The sequence below is a fragment of the Marmota monax genome, unplaced genomic scaffold (assembly GCF_021218885.2).
Source record: "Marmota monax isolate L192 unplaced genomic scaffold, Marmota_monax_Labrador192_F-V1.1 WCK01_AAM20220418_F8-fsc00090, whole genome shotgun sequence".
In the NCBI taxonomy this organism is placed as follows: domain Eukaryota; kingdom Metazoa; phylum Chordata; class Mammalia; order Rodentia; family Sciuridae; genus Marmota; species Marmota monax.
This window is the reverse complement of record NW_026695219.1, coordinates 2,026,282-2,047,818: the sequence shown is the minus strand read 5'-3', so window position 1 is coordinate 2,047,818 and position 21,537 is coordinate 2,026,282. Positions and strand designations below refer to the sequence as shown.

General features: G+C 36.3%; 2 protein-coding genes across 3 annotated transcripts in view; both read right to left on the bottom strand.

Moving 5' to 3' along the window:
- The window catches only part of Fmn2 (formin 2), a 377,915-nt gene that overhangs the window by 233,522 nt on the left and 122,856 nt on the right, over nucleotides 1-21,537 (bottom strand). For both annotated transcript variants that reach the window (XM_046432483.2, XM_058575194.1), the window contains exons 5-6: nucleotides 17,101-18,758; nucleotides 15,304-15,448 (exon numbers count right to left, since the gene is read on the bottom strand). In XM_046432483.2, coding sequence (XP_046288439.1) covers nucleotides 15,304-15,448; nucleotides 17,101-18,758 — 1,803 coding nt within the window. The remainder of the gene's footprint in view (nucleotides 1-15,303; nucleotides 15,449-17,100; nucleotides 18,759-21,537) is intronic.
- LOC124084999 (developmental pluripotency-associated 5 protein-like) lies at nucleotides 5,542-10,557 on the bottom strand. Its single transcript, XM_058575195.1, has one exon. The coding sequence runs from the start codon at nucleotides 6,663-6,665 to the stop codon at nucleotides 6,315-6,317; it is 351 nt and encodes a 116-aa protein (XP_058431178.1). The 5' UTR covers nucleotides 6,666-10,557; the 3' UTR covers nucleotides 5,542-6,314.

The following is a 21,537-nucleotide window of genomic DNA, read 5'->3' as shown; positions in this document are numbered from 1 at the left end:
ATAACTTTCACAGATGCAACATTACACAATTAAATCAAAAACTAATATAAGAAAAAAAAAAGCCAAATGAATATCATGGCAATTTTGACTTCATCCCACATTGATATTTGGCCTTGAAGTGCCTCTGTTGAATCATGCAAGGATGACATCTGGGCACTGTTTCTAACTTGTGTCTAAGAGGAAAGGGTTATTCCTGATTTGTTGTAGTACCTCAAGATTTCTCCTTCTCCGTTTCCCATTTTAGAACTGAAAGTCAAAGGCTAGTCAATTAGACGCAAGAAAAAAATATTTTGAGTTTGTATAACTGGCTTGCTACCAACATGAATGGAAAAATAATGTTTGTGCCTGGCATGGTTGCACACACCTAAAATCCCAGGGGCTTGGGATGCTGAGGCAGGAGGATCACATGTTTAAAGCCAGATTCTGCAACTTAGTGAGGCCCTAAGCAATTTAGCAAGACTCTTCTCAAAATTAAAAAAAAAAAAAAATGAAAAGGACTGGGAATATGTCTCAGTGGTAAAAAGTGCCCCTGGGTTCAATCCCGGGGGGGGGGGGGAGGGAGAGAGAGAGAGAGAGAGAGAGAGAGTCAGTTAGTTTATAAAGAGCAGAATAAGCCCCAATAACCCCCAGATTCTCCAGAAGGATTCTCACATGACAGGAAACACAGTAAGTTGTCCTTCTCTGAATTCAATATGTTTTTCTAATTATAACTAAATTGTGGGGAGGTCAATACATACATCTTTTAATTTGGGGGGACTCCAGAAAAGACTTTTTTCACACATCTTCTAAAGCACAAGTCATGATTATTGTCTAACATCATAATCATGGCAAGTATGAATATGTCCCTTTGTGGCAGGAAAGAAACCACATGAAACAGACTGGATTTCAGTTTAAAGAGATGCAAACTGGAATTTCCATATACATTGCTCAGGTGCATTCACTCTTGCAAAGCCAGTTTCCCTTTTATCTACAGTGGGTTTTCCCTTTTGGGGAAGATCTCTATACCCCCTGATAATCTTTTCCAAGAAAAGTTCTGCCTAATGTGTAACTGGCACTTCCTTGTCTTTTCTCATCATTTCTCTTCTTTTCAAGTTCATCAGGAAGAAAGTCAGGTGGATGAATGTCATCTAAGAAGGTCATTAATGCAAAAATATTCAATAATTTTTTTGAATATTTTTTTCTGCCTTTTTCCCTCCTGCTTTGTCCCAATAGAAAATCCAGCTGATTTTTTTTTCCAGGTTAAAGGAAAGTCTCAACAGAATATCTGAAAAGGAATGAATTAATTGTCACTACTATCCATGAATTAAAAGTCCTTATTAATAAAATGGGTCCAGGAAGAAAAAATGAACTCATGACCTGAAGTAATTCTATCCCTACACACATCCCTTTCTCCATCTGAAAGGTTGACTCATATGTCTTATACTTAAGTAACTATGAATTGTAAAGACTGCTGTTGCCATGAACATTGCCAACTGTTGTGATAAGCCCATTTCCAAAGTCTTCAGATCACAGGTGTGAAATGGTCCACTGGGCTTGTGTATATGGGGAAGAGATCAATGTGCCATGTTTGAGAAGATATACTTCTGATTCTTTTGATGAACAAATAATGTTACTCCCTCCAATAACTACCATGGTGTTAATTTTTTTAAAATCAATAACACAATCTTAGCAACAGACATGAGTTAACAAGTTTTGAGAAGAAAATTTTAAACTAAAATAGACCCACATAAAGTAGTTTCCTAATAAATTGATTAAGGGTCTATTAAAGCTAATGTGTCAATTTTAAGAAGCATGAGAAATAAACTGAAAATTTACAATAGCTTACATTAAAAAAAAAACATAATATTGATTGAGTAAACACATGAAAATACATTTACTAGCAAAACAGCCAGACCTTAGTAAGATGAATAAGAAAGAAAATGACAACAAGGACAGATTCAGCATAATCCTGGGTGGCCCAGTAGGAAAAAAAAAAATGTACAGCAGACTATTATGAGGGAAGAATGGTATGGTTATTAAAATAGGACAGTGAAATCTGTGAAACCATATTGGTAACCTCAAAAATGGCAAACATGACTCACTAAGTTGGATTAAGAAAAAAACAGGGCAAACTACAAGCAAACAACAAATTACTATTTGGCATGAGTCATCTGTTATATATTCTTTCAAGAATTTTACATGCAATATTGGTTGCCTTAATTGAAATGCTAATTATATCTCTACATGGAATATAGGAAAAAAGAATACAAATTCTTAAACAATCTGAAATTTTAAGTGTAGTTAAGAAAGCTGTGCTCATTCTTCATAGACATATTGGAGGCTAAATGGCCTGGATTTTTAAAAAATTAAGTATATAAAAATAATATCTTTAAGTTTTTAATTCCATGTGTTGCATGATTTCAAATTAGGAAGAAGTAGTAAATGGAAGAGATTCAATAACATACATGTTAAGATACTTGGTTTAATACAGAGTAGAGGTAATACTACTTCCTGCCAGAGTAAAGGAAGCATATGGAACATGTTATCAGGAAGGAAATCAGGCAATGAGGATAAATGAGTTCAAGAAGCATTTTCGAGAATGGGAACTTTTTAAAGGGACAAACTCTAAACGATGATAAAGACCTGATAATGTGACAAGAGGATATATTCCTAACCACTATTTCTGGCCTATGAAGACATTTATTGAAACATATAACACCAGAGAGGATCACCTTACATAAGTGGTTTACTCTATTTATGTAGAAAATCTCTCAATAAAGTAAATCTTAAATTTGAAAATGTCAACTGCTGAATAAGTTCAAAACGTAATTATCATTTCTGGTCATTACTGTAAGCATTCCAAGTTCCTCATATATCATTCTGGATTAAACTGTTCAAGGTCTTGAACTTCTATGCCTGCAAATCTCTACTTAGAAGCTGTTTTTTCCTCCTAAATACAAAATTCTTATTTGGCCAATATAATAATTTCTTTTAAACGCTAATACCTACTTTGTGTCACCAAAATATTCCCAATAAACTCAAACCATCTTGCCATTTGACTATTTCCTTCATCTGCATTTTATAATGATCAATGAAATATAACAAAGCTTTTTGAACTTGGTAGAAAACTGGGGAAGAATTTTATTTATTTAAAATTGTCTTTTTTAGTTTTAGATGGAAACAATACCCTTGTTTTATTTTTCTATTTTTATGTGGTGCTGAGGATTAAACACAGTGCTAGGCAAGCACTCTACCACTGAGCCACAACCCCAGCCCCCTAATCATTTTAAAAGGGGAAAAAAAAAAAACTGTTTTGGTCTTTTATTATCTATTGGAAGATTTGACAATGACAGATTTTTTTTGTTTGTTTGGTTCCTTGGTTTTGGAATATCTCCCTATCTACCTGCTTCATGTGTGGCAAATATGCAAAAGAAATACCTAGCATTACTGAAATAGGAAAGCTTTACTTATTAAAAAACAACAACAACAACAACAAAAAAACCCAACAAAGTCAATTTGCCATCACCAGGGGACTATTACAATCTAACTGTTAAAACAAAACAAGTTAATTTGTCTTTCCTTGCCAGTCCAAAGGAGACTTGCTCAAAGCCAATTTTTATGAAGTCTGGTGCCAATCTAGGCCATAAAAGAAAGACTGATAATTTTAAAAAGCACTCAGCTTCAAGTACATCTCAACTCAAATTCTGGATTCTAGTGGTGCTTGAAGAACATGCTAGTTTCTTTTTGGCACTAGAAAAAAAAGCAGGAAAAATTCCATCCTAATTATGAAAAGCTTTACTTATAATGGTAATTGATTTAAATACATAAACCCTTAGTAAAAAAGACAAGTAAAAATATCATCAATATTCTATGGAAAATTATTATTTTTTTAGAAAGAAATATGTATTTTCCATAATGTTTTCTTTTTTTTAATATTTTTTTTAGTTTTTCGGCAGACACAACATCTTTGTATGTGGTACTGAGGATCGAACTCGGGCCGCACACATGCCGGATGAGCGTGCTACCGCTTGAGCCATATCCCCAGCCCCTATGGAAAATTATTAAAAGAAAAAATAGTGTTTTGAAATTATGGTATGGTTAAGAAACCATGAAGAGTTTACCTCTATGTTTAATAAATAATTTTTATGACATTAGAATCCATATGGAGAAATATACAAAAGTATAAACCATATAAATCAATAAAAGGAAAATTGCCATATAAATCAATAAAAGGAAAATGTTGACTATATTTCTGCTAATGTACATCTCAAGACATACTGATTTTTATGGCTATCTGGAAAATAAAATAAAATAAATTATGCCTGAATACTTTGCAAAGCTTCTAGGACCTCAACTCTTTCAGCTCTTATTTCAGCCCCATTTATACTGCTCTCACTTTCTTTCCCATAAATGTTTTAGTAGCCAGGTTTATATCATAGTTACTTAAATGCATTTCCTACACTTGATATTTTTAAAGACATTTTTTACTCTATTTAAAATCTATGAATTATATAAGGATAGCATTGGCACTTCCTTCATTTCTAAACCTGACATAACACCACATGAAATGGCTCAATAGAACCACCAAACTTAGTCATTTTATTTTGTTTTGTTTTGTTTTGAGGCTAAACATATATAAACAGTACACTGGTACTATAAAGCATCTACTTGAGTCTTGACTCTTCTATGGAGGCATTGTTAAACTGTGCCAAGAAATGAATGTGTTTGGGGCTTCATGTTATATACATGTATAAAGGGCAAGTTGACTCCTGAAAGAACATCAATCACTGAGCATACATCACTGCATGGAGTGGGGGTTGGGATATGAGAGTGGGAGGGAGGAAGAAGAGAAAGAGGTTGGAGGAAAGGAGGGGAGATGGAAGGAGAGGCAGAGAATGGCATTGAGAAAGAGTAGCAGAGAGAGAGGAAGGGAAGAAGGGGTCTAGAGTCAGGAGGGAAAGAGGAGGGTATCAGCAGGGGAAGAGTCAGTACATGTAAGTGAGCTTAAGAGTGACAGTATGGGCAATTTTAACCTATTCACTTAAAGTTAGGTTCAATAGTGCGAATCTCCTATACTATGTCTGTTCAATATGTAAGTTAAAACACAGAGGTATTTAGATTTGGCTTTCAATCCTCTTTCCTAAGTGAGGGTTTGACAGAAGAAAGATCCTTCAAACTTTCATCAAAACAAGCAATAAAACCAGTTTATAGTCAAATGCAAAACCAACAGCGAAGCTAACCTTCATAAACACAGCAAATCTACCCTCTGGGGGATTCTGGTGACTGTATCCAGGAGCATTTGCTGGAAGGCCAACAAGGGTTTCCTAAAAGGGTTTTAATCATATTCCCAGGGCCCATATTTCTAAAGAGAAAAGTCACAGTTCATATATCTTTAGTCCCTTCATCAAAAGCAAAGAGAAAAGATACATTTCTCTTCTGGAGGTTAAGGGACTCTTGCCTATAAAACTATATTGTTATTTAAGTTAAAAGTTGCTTACACTTTCAACCATTTATTTTTTAGAGGAAAAGTTTATCTTAAAGTCTCTTGAGGCTTGAAAATATATTACTTACCCAGAAATTAACATCTGATATCACGGTTATTCTATGGGTAACTAGAGCTACCAGGAAAATATTAACTTTCTCTTATGAAAAATAGAAGTTTACTGGCAAATACATGCATAAGTAGGATAAGACTTGTAATTTTTTGTTGAAATCCAAATGGCTGCACATTTTTACATTCCTACCAGCAGTGGGTTCTAATTTCCCACATCCTTAAGCACATTAGTTACTGTCTTTTTGGTTGTAGCTGTTCTAGTACATATTAAGTGGTGCTACACTATTAGTTTTGATTTTCTTTATCCCAGGGCTAATAATGCTTAGTATTCTTTGGTGTGCTCTATTGGTCAGTGATACATCTTCTTTGGAAAAATGTTAATTCGAATCCTTTGCTTTTATTTTAAACATGTTGCTCTGTTTTGGTGGTAGTGGATGTCAGGGTATAGGGAGTTCATTATATAGTCAGAATATTAACTACTAATCAGATTTGTGATTTGCAGATATTTTCTTCCATTTTATAAGTTGGTTATCTTTTCAGATTATTTGTAGCACAAAATCGTTAATTTTTTTTTTTTTTTTACTTTAAAAAAAACCCTTTATTCCTTCATTAGCAACCTTGGAAAGAGAAATTCACATCAGAACTCAGAGCAAGGCAAATACCCCCAAATATTTGGCTATAGAAGTCATAGCAGAATTTAAACCAAGCCAGACCCACTCTAACTCTGGCCACAGCCTCATCTCTACATCCTGGACCCCATCACATGGGCTGGAAACTGGCTTCACTTCATCCAAGGGCTTAGTTCCAGAGCATTCATTGCTTCCTCGAGTTTGAGCATTCCTCGCTCCTGTCGCTGGCGGTGCCACTCAGCCAAGGACTGAAGCATCCATCTGGTCCGGAGCTTTGACAAGTAGGAGCCATAAACCACGATCTCGGTGAATTCTGAAGATTCCAGAGTCTTCAGCTCGAGCATGGCCTTGCTCACCTGCTCGATGTAAGGGATCCGACATCCGCTCGGGCCCAACAGGGCTTCCAGCAGTCGCGTCGGGACCTGGAACACCTCTGGGTCTTTCAGGTCTTCGGGAACTTTCACCCATGGTGGGATATCTCTACGTTCCGCGACCGCACCCATCTTGAGTCCTTAAAAATTACTCTCCAGCGGAGATGAGTCCTAACAGTGCTGCCCAGAGCCGCGGCGCGGGCAGTGTCTCCAGCTGGGCGGCCCCGCCCAAAATCCTTAATTTTTATGCAGTCCAATTTATTTTTTCTTTTGTCATATATGTAAAATTGAAGTCACATCTAAGACACCATTACCTAACCCAATGTAAAATTTAATCTTAAGTTTTCTTCTGAGTTCTACAGTTTTAACTCTTACACTTAAGGATGTGTGTCTTTTTGAATGAGCTTTGTTAATGGTATAAGCTGGAGGTTCAATTTCATCCTTTTGAATGTGGATATCCAGTTGTCCCAATACCATTTGTAGAATAAATTTACCTTTCCTTACTTACTTTTATTGTTCTCTTCATTCCTTCCTACATATTTGAGTTACCATCTGGTGTCATTTTCTAATTCCAATACAGTGCTGTTTCTACACTTTGCTTTTATATTGTTATTCTCAAACATATGAAACTCCTGTATGTGACAGGCGCAACAATACATTGCTTTATAGAGTTTTTAAAATAAGCCAAGAGTAAAAAAAAAATTTTTAACTATGTATTTTATATAGATAAAATTATGTTCAACATAAATCTGAAATTATTTGTTTTTTTTATGTGTGTGTGTGTGTGTGCATGTCTCATATTTGTTGATGGTAAAAACTATATATTTCAGATACATAGTATAGCAATCCCAAATGCTCATGTCCTCTTCTCTACCCTACAGCTTTTTTTGTTGTAGTATGCTAATTTGTTTAATCCAGACTGCTTCACTGAACTCCATTTCTACCACAGTGTGTAGTCAGCCTTTCCTGCACAGTTTCCACTACCACGGATGTCGGTGACATTATTTTAAGCCTGGCTTCCTAACAGCTGCTCCTGAATCTAAGTAGTATATTCTTCAGTCAGTGTTTGGACAGAGGTTATGTTCAAGACTTGTGCCAAATGAAGCTTTCACTTGGTTTCGATGAGTCTGTTTGAAGATAGAGAATGCTTTCATGTGTGTACCAAGTCTCATTCTGATTCGTGCTTGAGTGAGTACAGCCCAACACAGAGCACAGGCTTCCTGACTCCCAGAGGTGACTGTGACCCCTGGAAGACCCTTCTTGGCTTTCTTTTTCCCTGGTTCTCCATACTTGCCTACAGGAGGGCTTCTGCAACAGGGGACTGAGGAAGCTAAAATGCCAGCATGGCAAGGTCACAGACAAAGTTGGAGGAGAGGGAGCTGCTGTCTTCTTGGCTGCACATGCCTGAAATAGAGCAGATCTGGAGGTGGCTGGTAATGGACTGGGTCACCGAAATGTCACAGACTCTCACCCTTCTACATTTTAGTAGATTTTCTTGACATTGTTTCTCCATTTCCTATACAACTTTAGGACAATTTCCAAAGACTTTCAATAAAATTTTTATATAATTTTCACCAGTTAAACTATTGTTTTGCAGATGAGAGGGGTCAATAAGTTTATCATTCTATTTATAAAATACCTCTAAATGGCTCATTAAAGTAAGATTTCAGATAGTTTCAAGTTACAAATTAAGTAATTTTGACAATTCTTATGTTAGCATTTGACAAAATTAAGCAGAAACATTAGAAATCATCCATTGCAAACATGATTTTGAAAAAGAAACAAATATGTTTCAACTAAGTAGAGGCTTAAATTTCAAAAAAATTAAGGACATAAATAAGAACATCAATTTTTCTTCTAAGTCTTAAACATGTATCTTCAAATGATCAGAAACATTTTCAGTTTAGGTCACCCTGAGTTATGGTGTACATAATCAGATCAATGTCACTGACCTTCCCTCCACCAAAAAAAAGGTAGGAACTATCATTATTGTAACTATGTGAGTCAAACAAGAAATAAAATCCTCCTCTTTCTGGGATTATCCAAAATCCTGTTGCTGTCCATGGTAAAGAAACATATATTGTTATTAGTAACATGGCACTAAAATAAACTTCAGGTCTACTTTATCTAGATTTGATTCTTACATTTATTCCAAAAAAATGACAACCCTGAAGACACAGTAGGAGAAAGAGAAGGAAGCAAGTTCAGGGAAGGGAAAGGAATATGAACGGTCCATGTTCGCATTCCTGACAATCTCAAACAGGAGATTGAGATACACAGGAGCCTGCTGCAACGTTGACTGATTTACTGAGGTTTAAGACAAGCCTTAAGGAAATCTTTACTCACTACTTTATTCTTGAAAATCACCCCTTAATCCTCTCTCCACATCTAACCCAAATACATTCTTGAAGGCTCACTTCAACTTACATCCCTTCCACACAGCCTTTATCTCAAGTCAGCCTACACACTCTCTCCAACTTCTAACCACCCACAGTACTTACCATCTTATGTATATAATATAGAACTAAAGATTAATTCAATGATAGGCACTTGAGTTGAATTGTCATTTTTTGGTTCTAGTAAGTTAGTCCTCCAGAGAACCTCTGTGCCCTCTCTGCTATATTTAGCTTATTTTCTCTGCTATACTCGCTGCTGAAATGGATAAACCCTGCTGCCTCAGATCAAAAAAAAAGATGCAACAGTAAAAGTTGTGCTTTCATCCTTTGGCTTCACCAATGAAACAAAAGAGAGCTCCCTGTCTTTACTTTGCTGCTTGGGCTCTCTGCAATAGTCCTTCCACTCTACATTGGTGGTATTCAGAAAACAATCTCCCATCATCTGCTCCCAGATCATACCATTATACCTTGCTCTACACTCTTTCTTCAGTAGCTGTGGACCTGGATAAATAGTATATCCCAGCCATGAAAATTCAATACCCCATTCTTACATATCTAGTCTAACAGAATCTTAATACCACTATATATATATAAAGTCCAAAAGAATTACCTTCAGCATTATGATTAAATTGTATACAATTCTAAGGCTCAATTAACCAAATATAATTTCCCTAATACAAAATCTCACAGGGTCAAGGACCATTAGCTTAATTACATTTCATTTTTATTATGTTGTTGGAAAAAACATTTTTTTAGCTATTTACTAAGAAGTATAAAAGCAATTTGGGTTGAAATAAAATAAAAAATATAAGTTGTTATTGTTGCATTCTTTGAATTGATTGGGTATGCTCTACAAATAGTTATAGGAATAGCATCTTCAAAAAATAATAAATCTTTCAACATCTAAAACAAATCCAGATTCCACAAAACCTATGTTTGTCTAATTATAGCTTTGTATTTTGATGTGGTTTTCTATGTAAATAGATTTTTAAGAATTGCAATTGGAATGTATTCTATTAAAAGCAGATGTTAAAAGTTACAAAGTACCAAATGTTTATTATGCATCCCCCAAAACAAATCTAAATTGCCTTATTGTAAGATATTTAGTGTTCAGACACACTTTTAGGTCTGCAGCATAAAAGACAAAGTAACTGTCTAAATCAAACTAACAAAAGTTTTGCCAGCTACAACTCAAAGAATTAATGCCAATACAAACACTCTGCTTCACCTACTCAGATTATCATTTACACCATGAACATGGAAATTTCTATTGACTATGATAAAACATAACTTAAAAATACTTGCAATCAGTAAATAAAATAGAAACAGGAATTCACAATTCAACACTTCTCTTTTCCTTTGCATGGCAGTCAGTATTACAGCAACAGGCAATATTTGAAGTGCATTACACACATTCCCCCAACATCAACATAACAAGAAGTCTTTTAATAACATTTCATGTCAAAATGAACCACAATGTATAACTATAGTGCACTAAAAAAGTCTTTTAAAAAGAATCTTGGAGGTGGGCTGAGGTTGTGGCTCAGTTGGCAAAGCGCTTGCCTTGCACATATGAGGCACTGGGTTCGATCCTCAACACCAAATAAAAGATAAATAAACAAAATAAAGATATTGTGTCCATGTATAACTAATTTTTATATATATATATATATATATATATATATGAATCTTGATTGAAGGTATTACACATGCATTCCCAAATAAGACCAGTTAAATGATGAATGCTTCTTTTCCCATCATTATTGTAAATTTTTACAACATAAAAAAAAATGCTTTTTATGGAGTATTTGGTAAAGTCATCAAGTACAACAAAGAGACTAAACAGGATACAAATTTCTAATTCCTTAATATTTACATCTGTATTAGATATGAATCCCTTCACTACCTCTCCATAATAAGCAGCAGATTTAACTATTTTTATAATCATATTTCCAGAGGTTAAAGCCCAACAAATTTAACTATTGTAAAAAAATTTTCTCCGCAAATCTTTGGGAAGAACATTTAATCTAAGAAATAGAAGAAATACATGATGAGATTCATTTGCTTTGCATTAAATGGTTACACAAATGTCAGTTACATATTTTTAAAACAACACATATTCCTCTTATTTGCTCTTGCTAACTTCTGTGGGCAAATTTACATTGTGGGTAGCATGTTCCTTTACAGATCTTATAAGCATGATTAGACATTATTTACTTTAGGGATGTTTTACAGAGATGGTTCTTTTTGTGTCGTGGGGTGAAAAAAAGTTATCATCAGTTGATGTTTGGCAAAATTTAACCAAAGTGGCTGTCTAACTCTAACCACTATTTATATGCCACTCAGGCAAATGGCCCTCATTTTTATTGCTTTTAGAAGCCTATGTGTCTAAAGCTCACATCATTCAGATAAACTTTTATTTAACTGGGCAAATGTCATGCTTGGTGGTATCATAGTTTATGTACTTGTCAAAATCTGTTAGAATATGGAAAAAGTTTTCAAAGTGTATCCACATAAATTTTAAAATATAACTATAGTTATTTAAATAGTGAACATATATGAAAACAAATACAAATTCAAATATTTTTAAAGTACATATTCTGGTCTCCACATAAATAAAAAACTATGTTTATATAAAAATACTTCACATCCACATTTAAGACTTAATTAGGAAAACACAGGCTCTGAAAAGAGATAGCTGGAATTAGAACCCAAGTTTTTGGTCCCTTACTAACCCTGGAACATAATAGAATTCTACTAATATTTCAGTTTTCTGTAGTATAAACAGAGAACAACTGTGTCTGTCTCACAGGAGTATGGGGACTAAATGAGTTAACAGAAGTAAAGTGCTAAGAACAGTAACTGGCAAGTGGTAAATAATGGGTACAATATGACTTAAGATTGCTATGATTATTATTGTGGTTGTCCCATTATTATTAGTCTTACTACCATGTTTATCAAAATATATTTTGCAATGATCTCATTGGACACAAGATTAACAACAAAATCATATTTTTAAGGCAATTCTTATTACCAAAATCATTCCAAAGTAAATCCTCTCTCTTTCCTGCTCATAAGATTAGGTTAAATTTAATTTAATCTGTATGATTATGAACGATCCTGAGGTGACATAGGGTCATTATCCAATTATCCACATTAATAATCACTGATTTATCTGACAACAGAAAGTGAACTCATTTATAACCTCTGGAACATTTCTTAAAAATGGGCGAGTATGTAAGCCAAATGTCAAGGTTTAAACATAAGGCATCGTATAAGGTCCCTTTTTTTATTTTTCTTTTTATTCCTTAACAGATAGGTTGTTGATATTTTGAGTTAGCAGGTTAATATAGTCTAATTGACTACCATATAGCTTCTTAGCTAATCTCCTTATGAGTATTATTACAAAGTAAAATAAGTATGAATGAAGAAATTATCAAAGAACAGACTTGGATTCATGTTTCATGAGAAAAATATAAAATGCTTTGTCTTCAGTTCTTTGGAGGAAAGGATTTAGAAATCCAAGATATTCATCATTACTATGAATCTGGGTATTCAGAAAACAACCTTGTTTCTCCTTATACCAAAGGACAATGTACAATGTGCCCAGCTGAGGAATCGTCTATTATCACACAGAAAATGTCTGCTGCGACAGTAAAAACAGCACAGGCACCTCGTTAAATACCAGTGTATTTGAACAGTCTTACTTTCAAGAAGACAGATCACAGAAAAATTATTTGGCTATTTTTAAATATTTAAAGAAAAACAGAACTTCTAGCTTCCATTGTATATAAGAAGAATTGCTTGAAATACTGCCATAAACATTTGCCACAGCATTAAAGGCTATTAATTTTACTGGAAATGAATCATGAGGTACCAAAATGTCTACGCAGACAATCAGTGTATATTTCCCATTAAAAGGGAAACTATTTGCATGCATCCTGAAAATACACTTTCCTTAAACAAAATACTAAGTGTCTCAAGGAAATGGAATGTATAGATTTTTCTTCCAAATACAATGAAGTTAAATAAAATTATGTTTCTTCAGTAATATATTGCTTTTATATTATCTAATATACAAGGGGGGGAGTTTTTATCCCTCCAAAAACAGACCTGAAATGCAGAGATCAGTACTAAGACCCAGGCCAAGGAGTTGCTGAACAAGCTTATCAAGAGTCATGACAGAGACTGTTTCATAATCCTTGTTTGAAGCTGAAGGTCAACAGTAGCATCAGAAAGTACAAATTAAGACACTGGCAAAGTCTCTTACCCACAATTTATGAAATGTCTGGATAGAGTCAGATGATTATGCTGGGATGATGCTCAATACAGATGCATTGTTAATATGCAAAGAGGTCATTTGATGTCAACTAGCTTAATTTGAAGTATTGATAAAAAATAAATAATATTTCAGGAAGTTAAAAATTGACTGCTATGTTAAGTAAAGCATAAAATCCTATCATTTTTGGGTAAAATATGAGATTTTTTTCCTTGTCTGAATTCCCTTGGCAAAAAGAGGGGTATTGAGAGGGAGGAAGAACATCCTTCATTTTTCTGAGTATTTATTCCCTTGACAAGAGACTGCCCATGCCATATATGTCCACTTGTCAGGTGACAGTTGTGACTGCCTGAGTCTCTTTAACGTCTGTAACTCATACTCCTTGCCCAGACAACTGTCCCATCTCTGATACAGTCCATGAGAAGAGATATGAAGATGACTCAGCCTCGGAGCACTGTATGTAAATATGCCATGGAAAAGATTTGCAAAATAAATCTCTCTACCAGAGAAAATATGATTTTTCCACTGACCTCTATTCCCCTTAACATTGTCACCTTGGACTTATTATTATGACATGGATGATTTTCTGGTTTTTAATCATTACGGATCATAGTCTATGGACTTGATTTACATTTTAAAGCTATTAGACAGAAATGGAAATTTAAATAGTGAAATCAAAGAATAAACTCTCAATATGGAAAATAACTGGGCTGTAAACATCTCTGCTTATCTGCCCTCTCTCATTTTATATATGAGCATTATTTCAGTTGGATTCAAGCATGAGTGGCAGTCAAGTCCTGCAATTAGGAAACAGAGCACATAAGCAAAGCAGAATCAATCTCTATACTCTTAAGAAACATGTCAATAACTACATTTGTAAAGTCCTCCTCCCTCAGTTGGCTAGTTTGTTAATTTAACAAATGTTTATTGAGTACCTACAATGTGCCAGGTGCTATCTCAAACTATAGTAATTCTTCTGAAAATAGTTCTGAGAATAGTTTTGATAATTTCAACCATATCATGTTTGGGTTTGTATCCTTCTGAGATTAATGAAACGTCTGGGATGAGCCTACCCACTCAGTCAGCTATGGGCCCTTGGGATCTGGCTGTCCCATTCAAATCCATCCTTTCCTGGTTGAAAACCACCATATACAACTGGTAGAAGGTGTCTGTTCTGAAATTAATATCAACAAAAAGAACTTTGGGTCATATGCCTAGCTTCAACTTCCAGGTCAGAGGCAAAAATTCAAGAATAACTCCATTATCTGGCACTCATATGGATGGGGACACTGGCCTCTTTCTCCCCATTTCCCTCCCAAGACCTGGCTGCTTGCCATTTCCTTACATTCATTGTACTCTTTCCCACCTCCTGCAGTAGTTAACAAACGCAGATGCTCCCCAATTCAGGGTGATGGTTGGACAATTCTTAATGTCTGGAGCTCATTACTGTGGCATTTTACTACACCTTCCTAAATGCCACCCTGGAGAAATTTGAAATACCATTTCATGATCAAGTTCAAAGAATGTAGTCCTTGAAAAAGTTGTTTGGGAATGCTTTTTTCCAAATGCATCAGCCTTTTTTTCTGACTCATGTCATGCAATGAAGATGTTAAAAGTGGATATAAAACTTTCTTCCATATTTCAAGTACAGTGTGACTGTTCATCTGGGTTTTAATTGCATCCATTTCAGTTATAAGGCAGCAAAAACACCTCATCGGTTACTATAGATTGAACTTCCTTACTTGCTTATTTTTCTCTGCCCACTCTTGCCTTTCTTTCCATCCATACTAGCACTCAGGTCAATCTGAATCAAGTAAAAACTGATTTCCAGACCACTAATTCTGGAAAGAAGCAAAGGCTGTGATTTTGGAAATATGAAAGAGTCAGAACATTATTACTGAATGGAGTTGATCATTTCTGTTCCATCTGGGTTAGTCTTAAACTTAGCCACATGTTCTAAAATTCTAATATTTGCTATCTACCTAAGGTCTGTGAAGGTTTTACACAGTCCATAAATAATTTCAAAGTTTTTCCAATGAAAGTTTGTACTTCTGTCAGAAACCTGTCCAATATCAGAAAGCACAAGAATACTTACCTGTTTAGCCTTGGTCTTTGAGATAGTGTCAGAAATAGGTTTCTTTCGCTCCTTTACAGCAGTCTTAGAAAACAATTCCTCAAATTCATGACAATCTATGGATGGCTCTTCAATTTTTTCCCAAATAAGTGAAGGACTGGAGTCTCTATAGTTAAGCAAAAGAACAATGAAAGGGCCATCAAGCAGAACTACATCACGTGGAGCATAAACAGAAAAGAAGGGAAGGCAGGGAGGGAAGAGGCAAACAGAAAAAAAAAGGGAGGGGAAGGAAAGAAAGATAAGGAGAAAGTAATATTTTATCAACTTGATGAGAAAGTTAAAATTCTATCCTTTAGGACCAAACCTCTGCCGTGAAATAATTTCCAGGAATTCTGAGGTATGAAATCACCATATAAAAACATAAAAAAGAAACTCCTTCTCAGAATGGGCTATGAAGGCAAGAAATGCTTGATATCTCACAATCCCAACTTGCCTCATTAGCCTGGCAGATTACTCATGGGCTAAAAATGTATATTTCCAAGAAAGCATCCTCCCTATCCCCATTACCTCCCATTGACCATTATTATTTGGCTTCTCAATGAGTACAGATTCATGGAGTATCATAAAAAGTGTTATATGATTTTTACAAAAGCAAAACAACAATAAAACAGAAGAACTTTAAATCATGTATCTGGAGATAATTAGTTTGGGGCACAGTTTTAAAATGATCCATTGGCATAAATAAGTGATAGGGCACCTTCACGGAGAATGAACAACAAAGTTAAAAAGTAGTCAAGATATATAGATTCTTGCCTCCTGATGGGGTTTAGTGAAGAGAAAATTAGCAAAAGAAACAAAAAAGAACCTGCTAAGTATACTGTTTCTAAATGCAAGTCACATAACACAAAGAAAATACAAGGAAACGTGATAAGTTAGAAGAAGGAAGGCCAAGGGCATTTTGAGTATCTGGTTTTTCTTTCCCCTCCTCCATATTCCACAGAGAAGTCTCCCAGCATTGTCTCAATGACTAGGGAACCAGGTCATGGACAATGCATGGATGAAATCTGGTAGCGGATTGTTGAAAAGTATTATTTTATGATGATTATTCCCAACTATGATTTTATAACTTCACACTGTATAGATAATCACTTGTAGAAGTGCCATGAAATTCTTTAAAACTAAATTATTTCACACGTGGAATGTGGATATATTTTTGCAACTGTTTCTTAGGAAAGACAGCTACAAACAAAACAGAATAGTAAAGCAAGGCTATGTCTTTTAAAGGATGCAAACACCATACTTAGCAATCAGTTTGCCTATGGATTCAATTTATATTTTTAATTTATAAGAAATGAAAATTTAAATAATAAAATCAATGATTTTTCCCTATAAAAAATCTTTTAGGGAAAATAACTGGTCTACAAATATCTGCTTATCTGCACTCCTTCATTTTGTGTATAAGCATTGTTTCATTTGGATTCAGGCATAAGTAGCAGTTAAGTCCTGCAACTAGGAAACAGCACATATGCAAGGAAATATGTCCTTAAAAGACATGTCAATAACTATATAGAGGGACATATATACATCTCACACATCAAAACATATGTCATTTGTTTTACCCCTTTGATATTGCTGGAGAAAAGCCTGCAATTTTAAATAACAAACTGTTTCACCAAATAATGATATAAAAATCTACAGGTAAGTTTTAGAATTATACTAAAAAAACACATTAAGTTGTATTTTTCCCAACAGGTTTAAGGCACAATGCTCCCCTTGCATTGACAAAACTGTATGAAGATGAGCTTGCTTTCATGTTACCTTTTACTATGGAGTTGAATTCTTGTCCAGTAAAGAGGCTTCATTGGCCGACAAGGCTCTATTGGTTGCTTCCTACTCCCTCTGTCCTGATTCATCCCTAATCCAAACAAGCCAGTAGGCAATGGAGGAGGAAGAAACCCACACACTTGTGGTGTTGGTAAAGTGCTACTCCCAACTTGTGGGGAGAGTGAAGGCCCAGACCCAGTGAGCAGAGGGGGTGGGGGAGGTGGGGGGATCCCTGTCCCAGGAGGTGGAGGAGGAGGGGCTGGAGCTGGTGGAATTCCCATACCTGGCAAAGGAGGAGGTTGGGGAATACCAACTCCAGGAAGAGGGGGAGGAGGAGGTATTCCCACTCCAGGAAGAGGAGGGGGAGGGGGTATTCCCATTCCAGGAAGGGGTGGGGGAGGAGGTATACCAGGAAGAGGAGGGGGAGGGGGTATTCCCATTCCAGGAAGGGGTGGGGGAGGAGGTATACCAGGAAGAGGAGGGGGAGGGGGTATTCCCACTCCAGGGAGGGGAGGAGGTGGAGGTATTCCAGAAAGAGAAGGGGGAAGAGGTATTCCCATTCCAGGAAGAGGAGGAGGGGGAGGTATTCCTACTCCAGGAAGAGGAGGAGGGGGTGGTATTCCCACTCCAGGGAGAGGAGGAGGAGGGGGTATTCCCACTCCAGGGAGAGGGGGAGGAGGGGGGATTCCCACTCCAGGAAGAAGGGGAGGAGGGGGGATTCCCACTCCGGGAAGAGGGGGAGGAGGAGGTATTCCAGGAAGAGGAGGGGGAGGGGGTATTCCCACTCCAGGGAGAGGGGGAGGAGGAGGTATTCCCATATCAGGTAGAGGAGGCGGGGGAGGTATTCCCACTCCAGGAAGAGAAGGAGCAGGAGTGGGTGGCAGCATTTCAGTACCAGGCAGAGGGGGAGGTAGGGGAACTGCTACACTGGGCAGAGGAGGCACTGTCACATCAGGGAGAGGGGAAGGTGATGGAGTTGCCATGCCCAGGCTAGGCATGGAGGTAGAGGATTCTGTGCAAGGCAGAGGTGGTGGGGGTGGAATATTACAGCTGTTTCCAAAGGAGGAGAAAACAGAGTGTTCATGGCTGGTTTCAAACTCAGTACGAAAAGAAGGATGGGACAACTGTGACCCAGGCTGCCCCTGACTATCAGAACATGGAAGGGATGAAGGTGGTAGAGGCTGTGATACACTCGGCGTGGACTGATGGGCCTCAAGCTGTACTGATATTCGCCTTGGAGACACAATCAAAGAAATCTCAGAACAAAATTTTGTCTGAGGTCCAGAAGGTGACGTTGGAACAGCTGACTCTCCACTTTCAGCCCCAGGTGGACATGGAGGACCTTCTGACAGTGCCTTCACAGATGGTAGTGTTAGTATCCCACCCTCCTCTGTTGGGGAAGTCTGTATAGATTTTGCCTCTAAAATCCTTTGAGGTTGCATATCCTTTCCTACTAATCTTAAAGTTTCTAGGCAGACATCTTCTGAGGATGTCACTCCATTCTCAGCCCCTTGATGGCTGCCGGCCACCTCGGTGTCCAAGACAGGGTACTGCTTTTCTAGTTCAGCTATTTTGGTCCTCAGATCTTCGATGGTTTGTTCCAGTTGCTGAATTACATTTGCCTGTCCTTCAGACTTCATATCCAAAATTTCCTGAGGGACAACAAGTACAGATTACAGTTAGATAGAAAATTAGGAAAAAATCGAAACATCAAAAGAAGAAATGTAAAATTAAAACAAAATTGTACTTGTTGGTTGTAATACTTCCAAAGAGATACCTCCACAGAAACACAAGATTTTATAGTAGTTTATACACATTACTATATGATCCTAAGTTCCTTATATGTCTCATCTTCTAATGTCACTAAGAACAATAGATGACTAGGAGTAGGAACGAAAATGCTGAGTGACAGTTATTTCTAAGTTAGGGCTATCTCTTTCCTGCCTAAGAACATTTGCTGTTAGGATAGTCCCTGAAGACATTTCTAAAGTAATCCTGAGTTTTAAAGGCAATCATTATCTTTTAAAAGTAGTGACGAATAAGTCTCTAATGAGGGAATGTGAAGTACTTTTGATATCTGTGGGAGCATGGGCACACACTTTATGAGCATGTGTCATACCACTTATATAATGTTTACTGCAATTTTAAAGCTTTACCCAAGGCATTTCAAAAAGTGATAACTGATGGTTCTTCACAATTTATAAAGATGGACACTTTATTTTTTTTCTTTGCTTTTTCAGTATAAAAGATTGAATGCAGTGATTTTTTTTCCCACTGAGCTACATCCCCAGCTCTTTCTATTTTGAAACAGCGTCCTCCTACTTCAGCCTCCTGAGTCTCTGGAATTACAGGTATGTGCCACCATGCCTAGCATGATGGACATTTAGGCAAAAATTTGAGTGTTACATTATATTTACATGTAAGTATAGGTATTCATACACACACACACACACACACACACACACACACACCCCTCAAAGTTCAGGGAGAGGAGGAGGAGGGGGTATTCCCACTCCAGGGAGAGTGCAGACAAATGTGCAGACAAAAGAGCAGAGTATTATAATGCAGAGTTTGATAAATTGTGCTGTAAATTTTCCATTGTAAAGGAAATTACTATAATAAACAATGTTTTATACCCTGTTTGCTCACTATACATAATTCCATTCATCAATTATGATGCTGGTACATATGAGAAGTAATTAAAAGAAAATGCTAGCATTAAAATTCATCCTAACAAGAGTATGACTAGTCCTTTGTTACAATGGGTTAATTAAATGTATAGATTATCTTCATTTTTCAAGCACACCTTAAAAGTGACCTTCAATTACAAATCAATAATTCTTGAATTATCCTGGTATATAATTATGGTTCCCATAAATTATTGTTATATAAAAAAGGTTAATTGATGAATGGCATACAAGAAGTAGATTCTGGAACAGTTTTCCAAAACTCTATTTTTATTTTTAAAAATTTTTATTGGTGCATATTAATTATACATAATGGCATATTTATACAAGTGCATAACACTATTTAATCAATTTCATTGCCCAGTACCTCCCCTTGTCCTCTCCTTTGCCCCGTGCCCATGCCTGGATGCCTTCCACTACCCTAAGTGTCACCCTTCTATTTTCAAGAGATCTCTTTCATTGTTGTTCCTTTTTCTTTTTTTTTTCCTCTAACTTCTACAAATAAAAGAAACCATATGACACTTGTTTTTTCCAAAACTGTATTTTTAAATGATATTATATAGGCCAGTTCTTTTCCATCACAGATCTGAATATCATAAAAAGCATTATAAAAATTTGGGACAGTTAGCAAAACAAATTCACAAAGAAGAAAGTGATCCTTAAGTCATAATGGCCTACATAGTAGAAATTATGACACACTTTTTTTCTATATGGATTTATGCTTCCACAGTCACAGGCAGCTACTCCAACACAGCATCCATAGCTAGTTACAACAAATGTCATAGTATCAGTGACTGGGAAGATATCTTGAATTTTTAATTATAATTTACATAGTCAGTTGGCAAAAGATTAAGGAGAATCCTGTTATACATGAAAACTGGAACCAGAAAAATACCTGAATAGGGATTCATCATGACATGACTACAACCATCTTGAGTCATAACCACCATGATCACTCCTGAGTAACATTGGTCTGTTTTCCCCCATGTAGCCTCCCAGCATACTATAAATACACAAAACCATTAGAGTGGTATGTAGAGTTTTATGACCAGACCCTTGTGCCAGGAATGTCCCTGACTCTTTGGTATTAGAGTGAGATAAACCAGGTACATGTAGGCTTAGATGAAGCCATTTGGGTCCCGACCAATATACACATCCTTACTGCTGACCCAAATCAAGGGGATTCACTGATTGTGCTGCCTCACAGGACCATGTTTCTATTAGTAAGTTCCCAATAAACTATACTCTGTGTAATTCTGGATCTGTTCATATCCTTCAGTCTCACAGTACCTGGGGCTATTTCTTATACACTGGGATTATGTTGTTCAGAACAACCTGTTAAGTGTAATACACTCTAGACAATTTGGTTGTTATGTTAGACGGGTTCTCCCAATCCTCACCACCTCTCCTGCTATTTATTAAATTGTAAAGAAAAACTATTTTCATAGACTCTCTTATAGCCAGGTTCAACCAATTAAGTGTAGTCACACAGGGTTTTAGAAAGTGGAATGAGGTGAGAACCATGTCCTTTGTGCTTTGGTTGTTCTGTTGACAGTAAAGATCTGAAAATTTGAAGCTTCTCTGAAACAACATTCCAATGTTCACTCTCCAATTTGCAATAATAACCTCAAAGGTCTTAGCTTTCCTGGTAGACCATGTTTCAAAATCTATAAAAGTTTTAGCTTAGAAGTAGATCCTTTAAATTTTCCAACCTTTCCATAAAACACTTTATTTATATAGTAAA